This window comes from Cajanus cajan, chromosome 5, assembly GCF_000230855.2.
Source record: "Cajanus cajan strain Asha chromosome 5, NIPB_CcT2T_4, whole genome shotgun sequence".
NCBI lineage: Eukaryota > Viridiplantae > Streptophyta > Magnoliopsida > Fabales > Fabaceae > Cajanus > Cajanus cajan.
The window spans coordinates 9,951,617-9,972,522 of record NC_138521.1 but is presented as its reverse complement, the minus strand read 5'-3'; the positions used below and the strand labels follow the sequence as shown (position 1 = coordinate 9,972,522).

The following is a 20,906-nucleotide window of genomic DNA, read 5'->3' as shown; positions in this document are numbered from 1 at the left end:
TTATTAGTATTAAATATTTCTATGCATATTATGTAATTGTTGATATTTATTGGATAATTGTTCTTACTCTTTATGTTTCTTGTTTAAAATATGTAATTAATTTATAAATAAATAAATAAATATATATATATATATATATATATAGATGGATTTTCTAACGATTCTGAAACCTTTTCCTTCAATTATATTTACGGTATTCTCTGGCACTACGTGGAGTGTAGATGTTGTAGCAAACTCGCCTAAGGAGTGATGGTGTCATTTTTCACATTCTCTTCAAATCAAGAAATTTTCACCGTAATCGACGATTCTATAATAATTACTTTTTATTTCTTCAGCCAATCACGTTAATCTTATTGTTAATCTTATTGTAAATCTGTATCAACCTAATCTATAAATATTATAATAAATATGTGAAAAATAAGTAGTTAAAAATAAATAATGTAATTATAAGCTAATTATATATAAATAAGTTCGAAAAACTTTTCTTTATTATCATGTATAATATTATTAATAATAAACTAATATTCTTAATCTATAAATATTATATATAGATATAATATTAAATTTAATATTTATACGATTAGACGTTACAAATAAGATTATTACACAGTATCATAATATCTTTTCTAGTATCTCACCTTTTCATTCATGGTGTTTCAATCTCACGAAACGTCTATTGGCATCCAAGGATTTTGGACAACTCTAACAACCTGCTTCGGACAAGTCAAAAAGCCAACCTCAGATTTAGTAGAAGTCCATCTTTTTTCTTTCCTTTTCTTTATCCATTAAAGTCGAACATGGTCTCAAAAACTTTTACAATCTACACACCCTGATCAACTAATTGTGCTAAACTTTATTCTAAATTACCACAACATCTATTTCGAAAAGGGTACGCAGTCAGATTGATACACATCGAAAGAGTTATTGCAAAATGGTTTCTCTTTTACATATCAATAGAAACATCTTTAATGCCATGGAACCGCAAACAAGCAAAATCCTACGGATTAAAAAATAAAAAGCCCCCACTTCTTACTTTTTTTTAACGTGGAGAAAATTTGACTCTCAGCAGTAGCCTACGTGGAGCTCTAATATGATAATAAGTTGATAACTATATGTTTCTCAGCTATATACAAAGAAGAATACCACATGCTACCATGCAGACATGACGTCATTTTCTTCAACCTTACAAACTTCTGATAACATGTTCTCTTCCATCTAGTGAATCTAAAAAAATCTGGTCAACAACACAAGTTCTGGAAGCAAGAAAAATCCCTTGCGTTTGTGAAAAGTATTCATGCGCTCGTGTTCAATGTTTGGGCTAGAGAACTTTTCATTTTTTTCAACTGATCACATTGTTGACAGTTTCATAGCCATCACCCCTTTTTGGGTTTCTTCAACTTCCGCTTTAACCTTTAAAGACAAATGAAATCACTAAATAGTAAATACAGTTCACACACTGATGAAAAATTGACAAGTATAAACTTGCATGTTGTGTATTCTATATCTCTGCTGAATTAAGAAACTACAAAGCAACGAATTACCTCTTGATGGAGCGGTCACTAAAACCAAATGCACCTTTCATTAATGAATTTATATCCACAGATTGCTCCTTCATCATCATATCATGATACATTTTGCTGCCAATCTCTGTAATCTGTTCCTCCACTTCTTCTAGTGGTTGGTCTATATTGAGCTGAAGTTCACCTTTCTTGATGACCGTAACACCAAACCCGTTTGCTTTAGCTTCTCGAAAAGCATCCTATGGCATGCAATAAGAGTTCAGAAAACATTCATATAATTACCCCTAAAGACAACAAAAACCCAGCCTAATTCAGCTAGGCTACACGAATCACGTGACACCATTTGACTCAGTTAAAAACCAAAGCTTTAGGAATAATTACCCCCCCAAAAAAAAAAAAAAACGTCCTAGCAGAATCCTTCCCCTCAAAAGAAAAAAATCGAAGAGCATGGTTACATGTTAGTGTCCCAGTAATACCGCTTGTGACACAAGACAATTAACCAAAATCATAAAGAGAACTAAACCTATATCTGTCAAACCTCTACAATAATTTATCAAACAAATACACTATTACTTTCTAAAGTAATCTATGAAACCAATAGCATTGTTGAGAGCACACAAATACCTTAGGAGGCCGTGCAACAACAAAGGCGTGGCCATTTCCCAGCATTTCCATATGAGCCTGAATTATGTAACAAAGATTTTTGCAGTCACCAGGATCTTGAAAAGCAATTACATGATATGGCTTTGGTTCCAATTCAAGATCTGTAGCCATCTCCAATGAATAAAGTCCTACTCTCTGCTCTCCATCCTCAACTGTGTACATTTCAATGCACTAACAGAAAATAAACAAATTAACTCGGTATCAGTTGAAATAAAAACAAATCAAACCAATAACATTCAGAGAAGAAAATTTGAAAAGTACAGAGATTTTAAGTAGCTTTGATCCAGCAGAATTACCTATCAGTCAAGTATACAACACTGATATTTCATCTTTAATTTCATGTTTGCTAGTGAAATAGTGGAAAATAAGAACAATATACACACACATACCAGTACATGTGAAAGATCTAACCACCACAAGTAATCTTCCTCTTCGTTATCTGCATATTCACGATATTTGCTAACCACTGCTTGTGGTCCAAACAACTCCATCTCTCTTTTAATCTTGTTGAGTTTCTTTTCCATGAAACTCCTGTTCATATCAGGTAGTTTGTCCATTAGATCAGCTGCTTCCCCTATTTCTTTTTCAGTGATCCAGCGATCTAAATCCTTCCCCATATCCTTCATTACGGACTTTATCTCTGGGTCTGTCTCAGCATTGTAAGAGTCCAAAAAACCTTGGGACCATTTCTTTGTGTGTTGCCAATATTCCTTCCCTGATTTTTTGCCAACTTTAACAGAACCATCACTTCCTTCAATAACAGTCTTTGGATTTTTCATCTTCTTGATAGGTGCTGTAGAGCCACTAACCTTTTTATGTAAAGAGGAGGGATCAACTGATTTTTTAGCAAAGGCACTCTCATCCTTCTTCACCAGGTTCACATTTTTAGTGGAACTAGTCTTTCTTTCATCAAGGAATTCATTTAGAAACTCGGGAACTTTCTCCACAGGAGGCCCTTTCCATCGTGGTATGATTTTCTCTGGTGGATCATATATACTGATGCCATCTAGAGGAATTAAAGACAACTATTAGCATGTTAATATGCTTGCTAATATTCAGGATAACATGCTTGCTAATATATTTTAAGAATTTGCAGGAACATGTTAATCCTACAAAAGAAGTAGCTAAAATCATTTCAAGAAATTAAAAGTTGATCAAATTCTCTATATCATATAATTTTCGAAACAGGTAACTACAAACCTTCTCCGTAATCCAGATTTTCAATATTTGAATGGAGCCATTCATGAACATAAGAAAGATTTTTATTTTCTTTCTCCACTTTTTTCTCAAGACCTCTGAAAAATGCTTCCTTATCTTCGTCATTCATCAAATAAAATGGGTCCCGTCCCGACAGTTCATTATCACGGACTCGAAAGACAATATCTCTAAGATGATCATCCTGCATCCAGTCAAATTCCCCACCATCTTCAACAACTCCAAGTGATTCCATCTCGGTGGGTATATCTAAAGGTTGATTAACTCTCTCTTTTGCAGCCATGTAGTTATTTCTAAATCCTTCTCTAATTTGCTTAACTATGGGTTCAACTTCATGGAAGTTTTTCTCCAGCCAATTCTCTGTCTTTCCAGACTCTGTGGTCCCTGTATTAATGCCCTTAACTTCACCGTCCAAAGTAGCGCCTGACTTTTGATGGTTTCTTATTTCAGGTTTAACGCCAGTGTCTTTGAGGTAGTCATGCTTTGTTGAGCCAAATTCCTTATTCTTCTGATCAGAATCTTCACTAGGATTTGTGGCAGGCTTAGAATCTGATAATCCATTTAAAGCATCATTACTTATTTGCTCAACTATGGGCTCAACTTCAAGGAGGTTTTTGTCCAGCCAATTTTCTGGCTTTACAGGCAGCATTGTCTCTGTAGCAATGCCATTAACTTTAGCGTCTAAATTGGGCTCAGACTTATCAAGGTTTCCTATGCCAGGTTTAGCACCAGAGTCTTTGAAATAGTCATCCTTTGTAGGGCTTGATTCCATATCCTTTTGATTAGAATCTTCACCAGGATTTGTGGCAGGCTTAGAATCTGATAATCCATCTAAAGCCTCACTTCTACTTTGCTCGATTATGGGTTCAACTTTGTTGAGGTTTTTCTCCAGCCAATTTTCTGGCCTTACAGATAGCCTTGTCTCTGGAGCAATGTCACTAACTTCATGGTCTAAAATGGTCTCATACTTTTGAAGGTCTTCCAATCTAGGTTCAATAACCGAATCTTTGATGTGGTCATTATTTATAGGGCTTAGTTCCTTATCCTTCTGATTAGAATCTTGACTAGCATTTATGAGAGGCACAGAATCCAATATTTCGTTTAATGTGTCATTTTTAGACACAGTTGTATTCTTCTCCAACTTCTGGCACTTCTGGTCATTAAAATCAATAACACTTGAAGACTTCAAATCAGCAATCTTATCTTTCGTGAGTTCACTTTTATATTCTGTGTCAGTGCCAGGATGTTGTTTGTCATGTTTTTTCGAAAGATAGTTCCTAGCTTCTTTAACAGACCGTATGATCCTGGGCTTCTTTGCAGAACTTTCATTTGGCACAGATGAGCCATTAATAGAAGAATCTGAGAGCTTGTCCTTTTCTCTGTCCTTCAGGTGCACATCATTTTCAGTAAATTCTATTTCCTTTTTCTTGATTTCCCTGTCACCAGGAACTATGGGATCCGAAGCATATAAATTCCCTTTATTTGCAGGAACTACCTCACGCAGGACTGAATTATCAATGTTCTCTGTCACATCAACAGAAGTTGATTGCATAATGGCCTTACTATTGGCTGTTTCCCTAGCAACTTCCTTTTGATGATTACTTAAACTGTCATCTCGTTCACTCTTTGATTTTGTGACTTTATTATCATCAGACGGTTTCTCAACCACAGGATCATCCATTTCCATGTCCCTTCTAGCTAGAACATCATCTCCTCCCTCAATTTTGTCCTTGTTAGCTAGAACATGATCTCTTCCCTCAATTTTTCGTGCCCGCCTAGCCATTTCTCTTATTTCTTGAACTTTATAATCCATCTCTGTGGATCTAGTTTGCACTTTATCAGACGAATCATGCACTACCATTTTATCAACAGAAGTCTTGGCTTTCAGAATACTATCCCTAAGTTGTTCCTTATCTAAATTAGGCTTTTTAATGTCCACCGCCAGTGTCTCCGAAGGTTTAGAAACAACTTCAACAGCGCCCTTCACCAACTTCTCTTTCTCCTTTCTTGCCTTTATCTTCCTCCTCATCATTTCCTTCTCTGTTTCTGTATACTCCACCTCCTTATCTCCTTCTCGAAAAGCAAATAACTTCTTCACTGCCCACACAACAACCAACACATACAACACTTTCCTCCCAACCCCCGAGAGCCTCGGAAGCAACCTTGGTTGAGCAACGAAACCTCGAACAGCCTTAACAAAACCACCCTCCTTCTCACCTTCGGCAACAAACTTAGCCACAGAACTATTCCTTGCAATCACACTATTCCCACTCTCCATCTCCCTAGCCATGTTGTTAGCCTTGAGAATTTTATTTCTCACTTCAGGGAAGTCCCCAATCACATCCTTCCTAACCCTGTTTCTCTTCAGAATCTCCTCTTCATCAACAAAGACCCTCTTGACACCTCCAAAGGAATCCTGAAAAACAGTGAACACAGGACCAGACCCTACACCCCAAAACTCAATATCTTTCTTGTACTGCTCAACCCAATTCTCCAACTTATTCCACAAAACAGACTCACTCAAAAGCTTAGATTTTGGTTTTTCAATTTCGATCGCATTGTCAACAACGGAAACCCCCTGAACACCAGCCCCACTCTCTTCAACGCCGTTACCGGAAACAGAAAAAGGGTCGTTGGGATTCTGATTGGGGCGTACCTTGTGATCACGGAGGAGCTTTTTCCTCAGAGAATTGCGGCGGTTGGTGGGTCGGCCAGAATGCGCCCAAGTTTGAAACTTTATGGCGGAGGAGCGTGAAAGGTGGAGTGGAAACGGGGTTCTGTGAAATGGGGATGTGGGTTTTTTGCGGTTTGGGGGGAATTTTGAGGTGAGGGTTTTGGGGTTGCAGAAAGTGGGGATTGGGAAGGTGTTGACAATGTCCATGGATGAGAAACAAGGCTACACTACAGAGAACGAGGTGGTGAGGGCATGGTTGAATGAAACTTTTGGTTGAGTATGCATAACGGAGTGTGAGAAATGGAAACCTTAAACCTGTTTCGGTTTGCTGAGATTGCAGTAAAACCCCTACAAGACGATAACGTCTTGCACCGATCAAGCACGTCGTCGTTTTTGTTGTCAAGGATGAGACTAAAAATATGTTTATTTTTAAGCATATTTTACGGATTTTATTTTTAGGTGACTTAAAGTAATCTCCAACAAGGTTTGTCATAATAATTAGTAGAAAGTTCTAACTTCTTATATAAAGATTTTAAGTTTCAATCTTTCACACACACTTATATTAAATATTTAGAGAAAATTTTTGTTGTTTATTTATTCTTATTATAAAAGATATATATTTAATAATCATTCTTTAGTCTTCATTTTTTAAGTGAACTATTATACTTTTTAAAATGTAAAAAAAAAAAAAAACTTCTTTTATGTTTTTTAAAAAATTATTTGTAATTTTTAATATTTATTTGTGTGTAATTATTAGAGGCACGAAGTGTCTCGGCCTTTCTATAAATTATAATAATTATCAAGCGTGTATGAAAAAAATTAACTAAACTAAATTATAAAACTTGAACTATTTTTATGAAAATTGAATTCAACTATTTAAAAGTTGAACCAAATTAAATTTAACTAAAAAAACCTCAAATTTTATAATAAAAAAAAGTTTTAAAAATGTAGTTAAATTTTTTTTATATATATTTATCATTAAAAAAAATAGTTCAATTCATTTCAAATAATTTAGTTTGATTTAAAGTATAGTTTAACTTAATATTTTAAGTATTTCTATTGATTTTATTCTATTTGAATTGTATTGATTGTTACTAATAATAAAAAAAAATAAAAATATATATATATATATATAATAAAAAAAATAGTCAATTTTTAAATAAAAAATAATAAATAAGAATATTTTTAAATATAAAATTAGTCTTGGTAATATATAGATTAAAACAATTTTTTTTTTGTAAAGATAAGAAAAATAACAAAACTGGTCGTAATGAAGATTAAACCTAAGTTTCATGCTTCTAATTACTTCAATCTTTTCCCACCTTAATGGTTGATTAAAACAATTTATTCTCTTCTCTCTAATGTTTTTTTTCGTACATTTTTATAATTTTAAATGTATAAAGATATTAAATGTTAATCATGAAAATATTAATAATTTTTATACACTAAAAACCTTAATATTAGATAATAAATAAATATTAAAGAATGGAAAAGATTCCAATTGGTTCAAAGAGTTTTTTGACGTCATTTTCATAAAACATGAATGTAAAATTAGTTGAGATGCATCTTTTGACAAAAATTAATTTCAATAATTTTTACAGATAAAGAAATTATTTTGCTCATTCCTTTTGCAATACTTTTTATTTATATCTATAACATATAATAAAGAGGATTGTCCTATTTGATGTATATATTTTTTAAAAAAATTATTTTTAAATTTTTAAATAATAAAAAATAATATTTAAATTTAATTATTCTTACAAAAATAATACTTAAATTCAAGACTAAGATAAATTAATTTATTAAATATTAATAATTTTTAAATATTTATATTAAATAATATATAGAAATATGAAGTATCTCGACCGATTGATTATTAATTTAAAATATTGTCTTATTTAGTATTCACATTTTTAAACAATTTTACTTTTAGAAATATTTTTTTATAAATTATAATTTTTTTATTCTTTTATATAAATTTCATTATATAACTGCCAATATTTTTAATAATTACTTATATTTTAATAATCACTCACTATTATATAATATTATTGTTTAAAAATAAAGGGTGGCTTTTGTACGACAATAACAATATATAATATATTGTATAAATACAAGTTCTCTAAATAAAGCTCGTGTGCATAATTCAGCCGTCCGTTAGTTACACTTCTTGAACTGAACTGATCTTATTGTTTTGGGTTCAAATTGGTATGCTTTAGAAGACCCGAAGCTCTTCTGTAAAAAGAAAACAGACCCAAATGTTTCCCAACGCAAACAATCAGTGGGAGCAAGCCCAACAACAGCAGTACTACACTACTGCAACTCATACTACATGGCCCACAATATTCACATTCCTTTTTTGTAAATTAATTTTGAGATTTTTTAAGGTAAAGTTTTCAAAAAGAAATTATGTTTTTTTTTAAATTACTGTTTATGAATTATTTACATTCTTTCTAATATTTTAAGTCATACAATTCGATTAATAACATTAATTTAACTAATGACTTGGTATCTAAATCAAATCAATGACTAGTTTAAGTCTAATAATGTAACGACCCGGCAGGTCACCACACTCATAACCGCAACACACCGGAAACACTAGACAGAATAGAACGAGTATATAAATATAGGATCTAGAATATAAATATATACAAATGTTCCAATCCGACTAGAGTTAGGGTGTATAATATAAAATACAATCCAAAATAGCCAGATAGTGGCTTAACATCCAAAACATCAGCCAGTTAAGACTCTTCGTCCTCTGCCAGCTATAAGCTTGCTCCTATCACAAATCTAGCCCTGCTCTGCTCCCATACAAGTATGATCATCGCAGTCCAAACACATGGAAACAACAAGGGTAAGCTAGTATAAAAAGAACAAGATATAGGAAAATTTTTAAGTAATAACAGCAATTACAACCATCAACAATTCATCCATAAACATCCAGTCAGTTATTACCACACAGTTTATCAATACACACAAAATGCGTCGTCACGCATATCACCTCGGAGATCTCCTACAACACCTCAGCCTTTCGCCCTACAACACCTCAGCCTTTCGGCCTATAACATCCAATATCAACACACAGTACAACACCACTGTACAGCTCAACATATCATCTTACAACAATGTACAAGTGATACAACTCAACATAATAACTTACAACAATATACAACTGATACAACTCAACATCAGCAACAGTATTATCCACTAATCATCACATCATATTCGCCTATTTTAATTCAACTCAAACATTATTAATAGCATGATCAATAACTTTACAACATACAACATATAATACGACCCACCCGTCTTGTTTACAACTCATCAATCATGCAAAATTACCCACTCAAACAACACCAATCAACCTAAGCACCTAAAACAACTTAACCAATGCTGACAGCTTGACCCCTCTTCACTAAAACAGCCATATCTGGAGTTCTAGAACTCCTTTTTGGGTGATTCCAGCGCCATTGGAAAGCTAAGATCCAAGGCTACAACTTTCATGGGGACTACAAAGTCCAATTCTGAAAAGCACAAAGGCGCTCAGCACCTCCAAAGCGCTCAGCGCTTTACCTCCAGAGATTCTCCTCTAGCTCTCTGCCCCCAAAGCGCTTAGCGCTTTAAAACGGCTCAGTTGTTTGGTTCCGGGTGGCTCTCTACCCCCAAAGCGCTCAGCGCTATAAAACGGCTCAGCCGTTTGGTTCCAGAAACTCTTCCCTATCACGAAACTCCCAAAGGGCTCAGCCGTTCAAAACGGCTCAGCCGTTTGTGACAGCAAACACAATCCCTCCACCATTTTTGAACAACAATCCTGCAAAAACAAGAAATCCAAGCACATGCAATCCACCCAAAACACCCCATTTTCATCCAACAACCCAAAAATCAAATCTTTTTCAACATGCAACCATGAAAACATCAAAACCCCAAATTTTCACTATTACTCCGAAACCCCGAAAACCTTAATTTCATCATTCTCAACCAAAAATCACCAAACATCAAACAGCTAAGGAGTTCTTAGAACTCTCTTTAAACCAAAAACTCAGCAAAACCTAGCTTCCCTTACCTCGGTTTAACAGCTCCGAGCTTCGGGAAGGAAGACGACAGTGAAGGAGAAGTGGAGAAGAGAAAGCTTGAGAATAGGAGAGTCCCACACGATTCAGCTAGTTCCCCTCAACTGGTTCAGCACCTATCCACCCAGAGAGTTTAGAGAATTTGAGTCCAAAGCAAGAAAGTGATGGTGAATAAGAAAAAGGAGTCAACAAGGTGAGTGAGAAGAAAAGGAGAGTGTCCAGGGAAGAAAGAAAAGGAATTAAAAGGGGTCTCACAAATAACATTATATTGTATAAATAGAAAAGATATATAGTGGAGGACTTGAAGCTGCACAACTAGTGACTTTTTTTTTAATATATTTTTTTTTATTTCTCTAAATAACTTCATTCCCATTTTATTTATCAAAATGACTCACTTACTATTTAAGGTGAGAAATCAGTTGGGAGAACCAATTTCTCACCCTCGCTTCTTACAAAATGAAAGCCTATTTAAGGTGAGAAATCGGTTAGGGGAACCAATTTCTCACCCTCGCTTCTTACAAAATGAAAGGAACCTGTATGAGAAATCGGTTGTTAAGAAACCGATTTCTCAACAGGCTTACTTATTATTTTTTTTTTTGTTTTCATTTTTTGTTTTGTTTTTTTTTTATTTTCTTTTTTTAGATTTCTAATTTTCTTATTTTTGTATTTTATTTTTAAATTTTCAGTTTTTTAAAATAAATAATGAAATAATTATTAATTAAATAAATAATGAAATAAATATTAATTTTTTTTTTCCAGATTTGTTATTTATTTTGTTTTTCAGTTTATAAAATTTATATTTTTAAAAAAATTATAATGAAATTTAAAAAATTTATTTACCTTTTTTTTTGTTTTTTTTATTTTATTGACTTTTTTTGTGTTTTTTTTTTCAGATTTGTTAATTTTTTTCTTTTTCAGTTTTTAATATGCAGATTTTTTTAAAAAATTATAATGAATTTAAAAAAAAATTTATTTAGTTTTTGTTTTTATTTTAGATTATAAAAATCTATTTAAAATAAATTTTAAAGAATAAAATTTAATAAAATTAATTTTAAATAGAATTTTTAAAAATGAAAATATTATGATAAATCACAACTTTAAATAAAAACAACATTAATTAAGATGAACAACTTGAAATAAAAATAAAATACAACAAAAATAGGAGATCGAATAAAAAAGAATAACGACAGAATTACAATCTAGGAAATTACAATCCAACTTTAATGATGTTTATGTCCACCCGTTCCACACCTCGGAAGTTGTCAGTTCCTTGTTGGGTTTCGACGACCAATGTGTGGTTGTTGTGGTTCAACTTGATCCTCGTCATGTTCTATATTAACAGTATCGGTGAAATGATGGATAAGATTGGGGATGTTGTTCCACACTATAAGGTGGGTAATTATCTCCAGCCATTGGGAATGTAGTTTTGGTTCATGTTATCATATCATAATATTTTCATTTTAAAAATTATATTTAAAATTAATTTTATTAAATTTTATTCTTTAAAATTTATTTTATATAGATTTTTATAATCTAAAATAAAAACAAAAACTAAATAAATTTTTTTAAAATTCATTATAATTTTTTAAAAAATCTGAATATTAAAAACTGAAAAAGAAAAAAATTAACAAATCTAAAAAAAAACACAAAAAAAGTCAATAAAATAAAAAAAAAAACAAAAAAAGGTAAATAAATTTTTTAAAATTTCATTATAATTTTTTTAAAAATCTAAATTTTATAAACTGAAAAAAAAATAACAAATCTGGAAAAAAAAGGTAATTAATATTTATTTCACTATTTATTTAATTAATAATTATTTCATTATTTATTTTAAAAAACTGAAAATTTAAAATTAAAATACGAAAATAAGAAAATTAGAAATCTAAAGAAAAGAAAATAAAAAAAAAACAAAAAACGAAAATGAAAAAAAAAAATAATAATAAGTAAGCCTGTTGAGAAATCGGTTTCTTAACAACCGATTTCTCATACAGGTTCCTTTCATTTTATAAGAAGCGAGAATGAGAAATCGGTTCCCCCAACCAATTTCTCACCTTAAATAGTAAGTGAGTCATTTTAATAAATAAAATGAGGGTGAGGTTATTTAGTGAATTAAAAAAAAAAGATATATTAAAAAAAAAAAAAAAGTCACAACTAGTAGTTGTAGAGCTGCAAGCAAAATGGAGAGAAAATACTATGGCTTTTTGACTAAAGTGGGGTTGTTTTAAAAGTTTATTACGTAAATGAGGTTGTTTTGAAACTATTTACGCCTTTGGGGCTGTTTATAACGGTGTCGCTATGGGCCATAGCGACACCGGTGACACGTGGCATTTTTTTCACTTCAGGGAAGCCATGAAAGCCATATAGATAAAGTCGCTACAGCCCATAGCGTCACTAAACGGCTTAAATAAAGTCGCTATAGCCCATAGCGCCACCAAACGGCTTAAAAAAAATAAATTCAAATGTAAAAAAAAATTAAGTTAATAATTTTAAAAAAAAAAAATAGTGGCGCTATGGCCTATAGCGACACAGTGTCGCTATAGGCCAAAGCGCCACTGTGATAAATAATAAAGTACATATTTAATTCGTGATAAAATAATCTAAAGGAAAAAAATATATATAAAGAAAAGAAATTACACAAAAAATAAGTTTATAAATAGAAATTAATATTTAATTTGTAATATAAAATAAATAAATTTTAAAAATAATTAAGTAAATAATTCAAATAAAAAAAAATAGTGGCGCTATAGATATGTATAAAATAAACAAATTATAGAAATAATAAATTTATAAATATATATTTATATGAAATTGATAATATAATTTACTAGAATGTTGAGTATATAATAATTTTTAACAGATATATTTTATTTAAAAAAACTGGGCAAAAAATAAGTGAAGGAAAAAAATGTAGAAAAACAAAAATGAAAAAGAAAAACTGGTAGAATAAATCTGGAGAAAAAAAGAGACCCAATAACCCAAAAAAATGAAAAAAAAAAAAAAAAAAAAAGCTAGTGTCGCTATGGGCCACAGCGACACAGTGTCGCTGTGGCCCATAGCGACACAGTGTCGCTGTGGCCCATAGCGACACCAGCCTTTTTTTATTTATTTTTTTAAATTTTCGTTTTTTTTTTCTACTTAAAGTCGCTGTGGGCTATAGCGACAGAAAGTCACTGTAGCCCATAGCGACTCCAGCCTTTTTTTTTTTTTTTTTTTAGTTTTTCATTTTTTTTACCTCAGTTTTTTTTTAAATTTTTTTTTTTTGTGTTTTTCGGTTATTGGGTCATTTTTTTCTCCAGATTTATTCTACCAGTTTTTTTTTAAAAAAATTTTTGTAATTCATTTTCTTTTGTTTTTCTACAGTTTTTTTCCTTCACTTATTTTTTGCCCAGTTTTTTTTTTTTAAATTTACATATAAAAAATTATTAATAAACTTAAATAATAAATTTTCTTTAATCTACACAATTAATTATTTTTAATTAAATTTATTAACAAATTAATGATAATATATTAATTTTCTTTATTTACTTATTTTTGCCACAATTTTTTTTAAATTTAACATATTATAATATAATTTTATTTTAATTATTTAGTTTTTGTACTTTTAATTTTAAATATAAAAACGCAAAATTAAAAATAAAATCTCATTATTGCACAGTGTCGCTATAGGCCATAGCGCCACTTAAAAAAAAACATGAAATAATAAAGGAAAAAAATATATATACACAAACCTAATTACAGAAAAATTAAGTTTACAATTACAATATTATTTAACTGCTAATATAAAAATAAAGAAATGGTAAAATAAAATAAGTAAATAATTTAAATAAAAAAAACAAATTAAATAGTGTCGTTGTGGCCTATAGCGACACTGTGTCGCTATAGGCCATAGCGCCACTTAAAAAAATAAATAAATGCATTATTTAATTTGTCATAAAATAATAAACAAAAAAAAATATATACATAAAACTAATAAGAGAAAAATTAACTTTATAATTACAAATTAACATTTTTAACTGGTATTATAAAAATAATTTTAAAATAAAAGAAAATAATAACTAAAAAAAAAACAAATTAGTAGTGTCGCTATAGCCTATAGCGACACGGTGTCGCTATAGCCTATAGCGACACGGTGTCGCTATAGGCCATAGCGCCACTTGTAGAATAATTATATATATTTTTTATGATTACATTTTTAAATAAATATTTTTTATTTTTATAAATATATAAGTTCACTTCATTATTTTTAAATTTAGAAATTATTTTACTTTTTTTTGTTTTTTTCTTAAATGGTGTCACTATGGGCTACATCATTTTTAATGGCGCACAAACTGTGTCGCCTCAGCCCATAGCGACACTGTTTTGGCTCATTCGAGCCCGCCCCACACAAAAAAAAAAAAAAACCACGTGGCATTGGTGTCGCTATGGCCCATAGCGACACCGTTGTAAACAGCCCTAAAGGCGTAAATAGTTTTCAAACAGCACCATTTACGTAAATAACTTCCTATTCAACACTACTTTGGTCAAAAAGCCAAAATACTATAGTTAATTTCAAGGAGAAATGATTCAATATCAAAGATCAACCAAAAGTATCAACATAATCTTTCATTTGGATTATCTATCTACAACCATGACATGGATAGGCATAGGTTCTACAGTTCTAGAATGAATTTCCTTTTGCCATTAACTCAATATATTTTACTCACACTTGCTTCCTTCCCACCCTAGCTATCCTCATAAGTCAATCTTGCAGGTTCTGTCGTTTATTTTGGTTCATTATTTATTTATCATTTCTCAACAGATTGCAGATCTCATATAGGTTAATTATTCATTTCTTCTCTTTATTTTTTTTAATTTAATCTCATTATTTCTAAATTAGTTTTATTTAATTAATTTCAATATTTAATTTTCATTATTTTCATTTAAATAATTAATCGTATATGTTACGTGAATTTATTATATTTCTTTTAACTGCCTTTTAGTTTTAAAATAAGACTAAATTGATACAAATAAGGAGATTGGATGGTTGTGACGTAGATTGGTTTTGCGTAATGAATAAAGGGTGAAGATTTTGCCATAGAGCTTCACACTCATGAATTCAATTGGTTTCTTTTGTATATAATTTAATAAAATCCTGACTTCTTCTATGGTGATATGGTACCAAAAGAATTTTCTTGTAAAATGCAACTCTGAGCTATTTAGCACCAAGTATGCGGAAATCTTGGGATTTGTTTTAAATTACTTTACAATATTGCTTAATTAATTGTTTGTTCTGAATCTTGCAGACAGAGCCATATAGGACCAATAGTTTGGACAAAAGAGAGAATGCAGATCCTTCAATACAAAACGCATTTTATTGCGACTTTTGTCGGACTTGCTCCATAATTAAAGTGTGAAGTCAATTTATTCACATGAATGAATAACTTGCGGGGACACTTCTCTTTCAACATTAGACGCAAATTTCACAAATTTGGACGAATGTTCATTCAACAAGTTTTTGTACCTCCAATCATTCAACAAAAGAGAAAATCTATTTACTAACTCGAGTCCTATTGTTAAATGTTTAATTATTAATTTTGGATGATTGTGGTTTTATTAAATATTAGTGTTACCTTACTGGTCATCAATCTACTTTTTAATTTCATGCGTCCAAAGCATTCATGATGCATTAATTTTCTCTCTCAATATATACCAATAAGAAAGTGGCATTATGTTTCTCAATTATTTAAATAAATAAATAAAAAGAGATAATAAAATAAATGGTTAATAAGAAATTTATAGGGGTGTAGAAAAAAATTAATAATTAAATAAAAATATCGGTTCAAAAGTAATTATTAAAAGGATTAAATAGTCTAAAACATTGTGTATATATACCAAAATACTCAATCGTTTTTATACATCGAATATATATATATATAAGTTTAAGTAAATTGAGATATTTTCTGATTTTAAAATCCTTGCTTTTGTGTTTCTTTTTCATATAATAATAATAGTTTCTATATATTTTTATTATTATAAATGTACATTTAGTTTTTTTTTAAGTATATTAGTGACCTATATTATATTTTAGTTATAATTTGTTGACGTACTTCAACTAAAAAATAAGTATAGGATTTTAATTCTTTCTCTTTTGTAAAAAATATGTTTAAGTATGTAACTTCATTATGTTTCATTTAATTAAGTGGAGAGAAGTCAAATTAAGATTGAAAGAGTAATTTATTATTGAGAAAGAACACAAACAAACAAAGAGAAAGAGAGAAGAAAAAAAAAAAGAGATAAGAAAAACTTATTATCTAGATCACATATTCACAAGGTAGCAATTTTCGAGTTACAACTAAAGATTTATTTACTATTAGATTAGACCGAGTTTTGAACAACAATTTTATAATGCATTATATTTCAATTTCAATGATTCTAAAGTGGGATAAAAGAATTTTAGAGTAACAACTTTATTTTTAAAGGTTTTTCATCTTTTTATTTTTCATTTGAAAACAATTGTAGTTTTTCGTTAACAAAAATTTATTTTAAGATAATGTTGATTATAACTTTTCAGCATATTTAAATTAAAAAAAGTGAAAATTCGTTAACATATTGAAGTAGCTAGTGATTTAAAAAAAGGATATCTAGGGTCGTGGAGCGAGTGGGTTGGTGCATTCTCTACTATAAAAGTCTCTCACAGCTAGAGTCCAATGACAGGGAAAAGAGAATTGCTCTGCATGGGAGTTGCTACGGTATCCTCAAAGATTGAGGGGTTTCAATACATTCTTTTATGTAAACTTATAAAAATAAAAAAATTAATTTAATTATAAAATAAATAATCTAAATTATATTTATAAAATGAAAAGTAAGATAAAATTATAGAGGCTAAAATTATAAAATTTTAATAATATTATAAAATATTAAAAAAGAAAAAAATTAATAAATAGTAGAAATAAAAAAAATTATTAAAATTACAATATCAAAATTCAAAAATTTAAGACAAAAAGATAAAAAATATACTTAAAAAATTATTAAAATTAAAATATAGAAATTCAAAAATTTTAAGTGAAAAGATAAAAATATACTTAAAAAATTATTAAAATTAAACTATTTAAATATAATAATATTATTACAAATAAATTAGAATATATAAAATAAAATAAAATGGCTAAATAATTTAAAAATTAAAAAATAAAATATCATAAATATTATTTAAATAAATTATTAAAAATATAAAATATAAAAAATTGTACCGGTACCTTTTCAAATAAGATGAGTACCATAAAATTTTTCTTTTCACTTTTGTCGTGACTCGCGTCCGTTTAAAAATAATATCTATAAAAAACATGCGTTAAGTAAAGCATGTCAATAATGTTAGTAATTTTACGGAAATTTTATATTTTTTTAACAAATATTATGATTAAGTCATTTTTTTATGCATATATGAATAATATGATTACTTCATCTAAAATATTTAATACGTAATTGTTCTCGAATATAATTCAATAAAATTTAATTTGAAAACTTTCATGGACCATAGCAATAATTATAATATTATGAATAATAATTTATAAGTAATATAGTTGTTATCAATCTTCACTTTATTCTCCAAAACAAAAAAATTTATTCCGAAAAGTAATCAAAAGATGACCTCTGTGATTGACGTTCCACGCGTCCAACTTGACGTTAACATTACTTCTTTCTTTCTAAGATATTCTATCAATTATTTTTTACACTTTTTCCCCACAAAATTAATAAGATGGTGACATAACTTGGAGGATTTTATTTTGAGAATTAGACTCTTTTTTCAAAAATTTAATCAAAGTATTTACAAACTACAATTATTTAAACACAATTAATTATTTTAAATTATTATATCATTAAAAGTAATCAACTTTTTGTGAAAAAAAAATAAACATAATATCTAAAATATTATCTAATTGTTTTGTCACAAAGAATCTTTTCTAAGAAAATCCAGTAACGATCCACATTCAGAACATTTAAGAGAATATTTTACCTTTTCTTAATTAAAGGAGTTAATTATATATCTATATTTGAGTGTATTAAAATCCTGGATTCTTTAGAAATAAGTTCTACAGACCCTAATTATCATAAATATCTGTAATTCTCAAGGCTAAATCATTGGACTTTTTTATCTTGACTAATGCTTGATTGGAACAATTGATCATACCACTACAAAAAATTATGTAGTTAGTGGATTTTTTTTCTGGCGGTTTCTACTTGCTTCGTCAAATGATTTTCTCGAAAGATATCAATGAAAATGATGTTTACTCTTTTTTGAAGTTTTTTGTTTATTTTCTGATAAGTATGTTGATACAGAATGCTTTTGTTTGTTGTTGACATCTAGTTCTACATTCGGCATGACATTGTGCTTGTACTAAGTTTTTTTGTTGAATTTATTTATTTGGAATAAAGGAATGCAATTCAATTTTCAATTTCCCATCTTCTATTTAACACTTGTGTTTAGGTTGTGAAGAGGGATATATCTACTATAGATTCTTCTTTCTCTTCTCTTCCGTTGACTGGTACTAAGCGGTCTGTGAGAGACAAAATTGGAAACAATGTGGATAGTTCTGGGTGGCATGGAAATGGACATGGCAGCAATAAACGGTATATCTGTGGTTCCTTTGTTATCTATTTAACACTTGATTCTGTAATATCATTTTGGATATACCACAAGTTTAATGGAAATTTAACTTATTGACATGAGTGTTCCTATAGTCAGAAAGATAAATGAATACATAAATTGAAAATTCTTTCAGCATTCAATTTTATAGCAACAGCAATAACAGACAAATTATAATTTTCTTTGGGAGATTTAATACAATTACAAATTCATGATATTCCATTTTTGGATATGTTTTTGGGGGCTTGATATTTATAAATTCTGGGTGCTTATTGGTTAATCAGATCCTATATTTCAATACGTATGTGTGAACCATGGAAACTGCTTATTGTGATAGGTTAGAAGCTCTCTTTTTGATGGTAATCCCAGTTTCTTATTAAAGACAAGTGCTTGAGTACCTGGTTTAGCTAGATTTGTAGATTTGGTGATGTTAGTTTGCTTGGTATAGTATGATAAATGTATAATTTGCACTGTCAATAATCAGAAAAACTAGAGTTTTTCCTGTGTTTGACTTAGAGTATAGTTCTGCTATTGGGCTGTGGTGGAGACCTGCTATTGGGAACTTAACAAGGCTTGGGTAGTAGCCAAAATTGTGGCTGAAATGTAGAGGATATGGTTTCTATGCCAACTAGAAATAGAAAGTCCATATTGTTCCTGTCATTTCTTTGATAAGCCATTTTTTTAGTTTACATCTATGATTCCACATCATATTTCAGAACCATTTTATGATGAGAAATTCTTAATTGCCATCAACAACTTTCTTGTGTCACACTTCCAGCCAGCTGCACATTTTCTAGCATTTTCCAGCTAAGGTCAGCCCTTCAGTGAACAGCCTCTGTTCTGACCTTCCTTTGTTGGCCTCTATGTGCACTGTGAAGGCCAGTTTCCTCGCTCTACTGTCTTTCTGTCTTCCACCCCCTTGTTCACGTACATTATGACCTTGTGTGATAATTAGCATTGTTAGCTTAGGATTTTTTTACAGAAGTATGAAATTTAAAATGATGATGACTCTTATTTTTCACAAACTTGTTAGTTATGCCTTAGACTAACAATACACACATACACATATAGTTTCTATTATATAACAATATAAGTACTTATTTAATTAAATAGTACTTTATATTCTTTTTACTTGTTATTATATTAAATTCTGATTATATATATGTTGTATGAATATGATATTATATATTTGTCACTATTAAATAATATATAATTATGTATTAAATTAATATGTTTCTACATTTTAAAAATCTTTTAAAAACAATTCGCCAGCACCCAGCACTCCCACTCTCATGCGCTGCAAATTCGTTCCTTTAATAACAAAGAAACTGTGCTTTGTGAAATTAGTTCAATTTCAAGCATGAGCACCACGACTCCAAAGAATATGGGGATTGCTATAGGAATTATCCTTCCTTTAACCTTTCAAAAAAGAATTGAAGTAAAAAGAGTAAATGATATTCTAATGAAATCTACCCATCCCATAAAAAGAATATCACAAACATGGAAACATCCTTACCTCAAAAAATCTTAAAACTATGTCAGAACATATTTGCTGGAATGTTCCCGTGTCTGTCAAGTTTCTCATGCTAAGAGAAATTACCATTGCTTTTATATGCTTTGTGCTGCACCAAAAGAGGTACATCATTCTTCTTTTTCAGATAATATATTTAGGCCTAAAATTAATCCAAGAAAGTAACGACTTTTTCCTCTTTCAAGAATCGTGGTATAATTACAAAAGTTCATGAACATTCTTACATGCATATTAGCTTCTAAAGTTGGGGTTTGAATTTATCTTGTTGGTTGATCTTCTTGAACTTATCCTGAGATAATGAGCCTTCGATGTGAATTTATTTTTATTTGAGCTTCTTCCATGTACAGGATGTTGGTAAGTACAAATTGGGAAATCCAAGAAAATTTCATTACCTTAATCAATCAAATTGTATTGAGTTGGATGGGGTGGATGATTCTAAAGAGTACATTGCTACTAAGAGAGCTATGGAGGTTGTTGGGATCAACTTTGATGAGCAGGTGCCCCTCAGTAACATCCCTGTTGGAGAGTGTTTTCTTTTTCTCTTTATTATTTTCATTAGAAAATTTTGCCATCCCTCTTCTTAGGATGCTATATTTCGAATAGTAGC

The 20,906-nt window shown here is 29.9% G+C and overlaps 1 protein-coding gene across 1 annotated transcript; it reads right to left on the bottom strand.

Annotated features, from left to right (window-relative positions):
• Window positions 1-878: 878 nt before the first annotated feature.
• LOC109807902 (uncharacterized) lies at window positions 879-6,480 on the bottom strand. The gene is made up of 5 exons (XM_020370612.3): window positions 3,384-6,480; window positions 2,573-3,189; window positions 2,145-2,354; window positions 1,542-1,759; window positions 879-1,410 (listed from the first exon to the last, which is right to left on the bottom strand). Exons 1-5 carry the CDS (start codon window positions 6,277-6,279, stop codon window positions 1,374-1,376), a joined length of 3,978 nt encoding a protein of 1,325 aa, XP_020226201.2. The 5' UTR covers window positions 6,280-6,480; the 3' UTR covers window positions 879-1,373.
• Between the last annotated feature and the right edge of the window lie 14,426 nt (window positions 6,481-20,906).

Coding starts and splice junctions, on each gene's coding strand:
- LOC109807902 (XM_020370612.3), bottom strand. CDS start 6,279: ATGGACATTGTCAACACCTTCCCAATCCCCACTTTCTGCAACCCCAAA. Junction 2,355..2,572: donor TAGATCTTTCACATGTACTG/GTATGTGTGTGT, acceptor ATTTTCTGTTAG/TGCATTGAAATGTACACAGT. Junction 1,760..2,144: donor TTGTTGCACGGCCTCCTAAG/GTATTTGTGTGC, acceptor TGCATGCCATAG/GATGCTTTTCGAGAAGCTAA.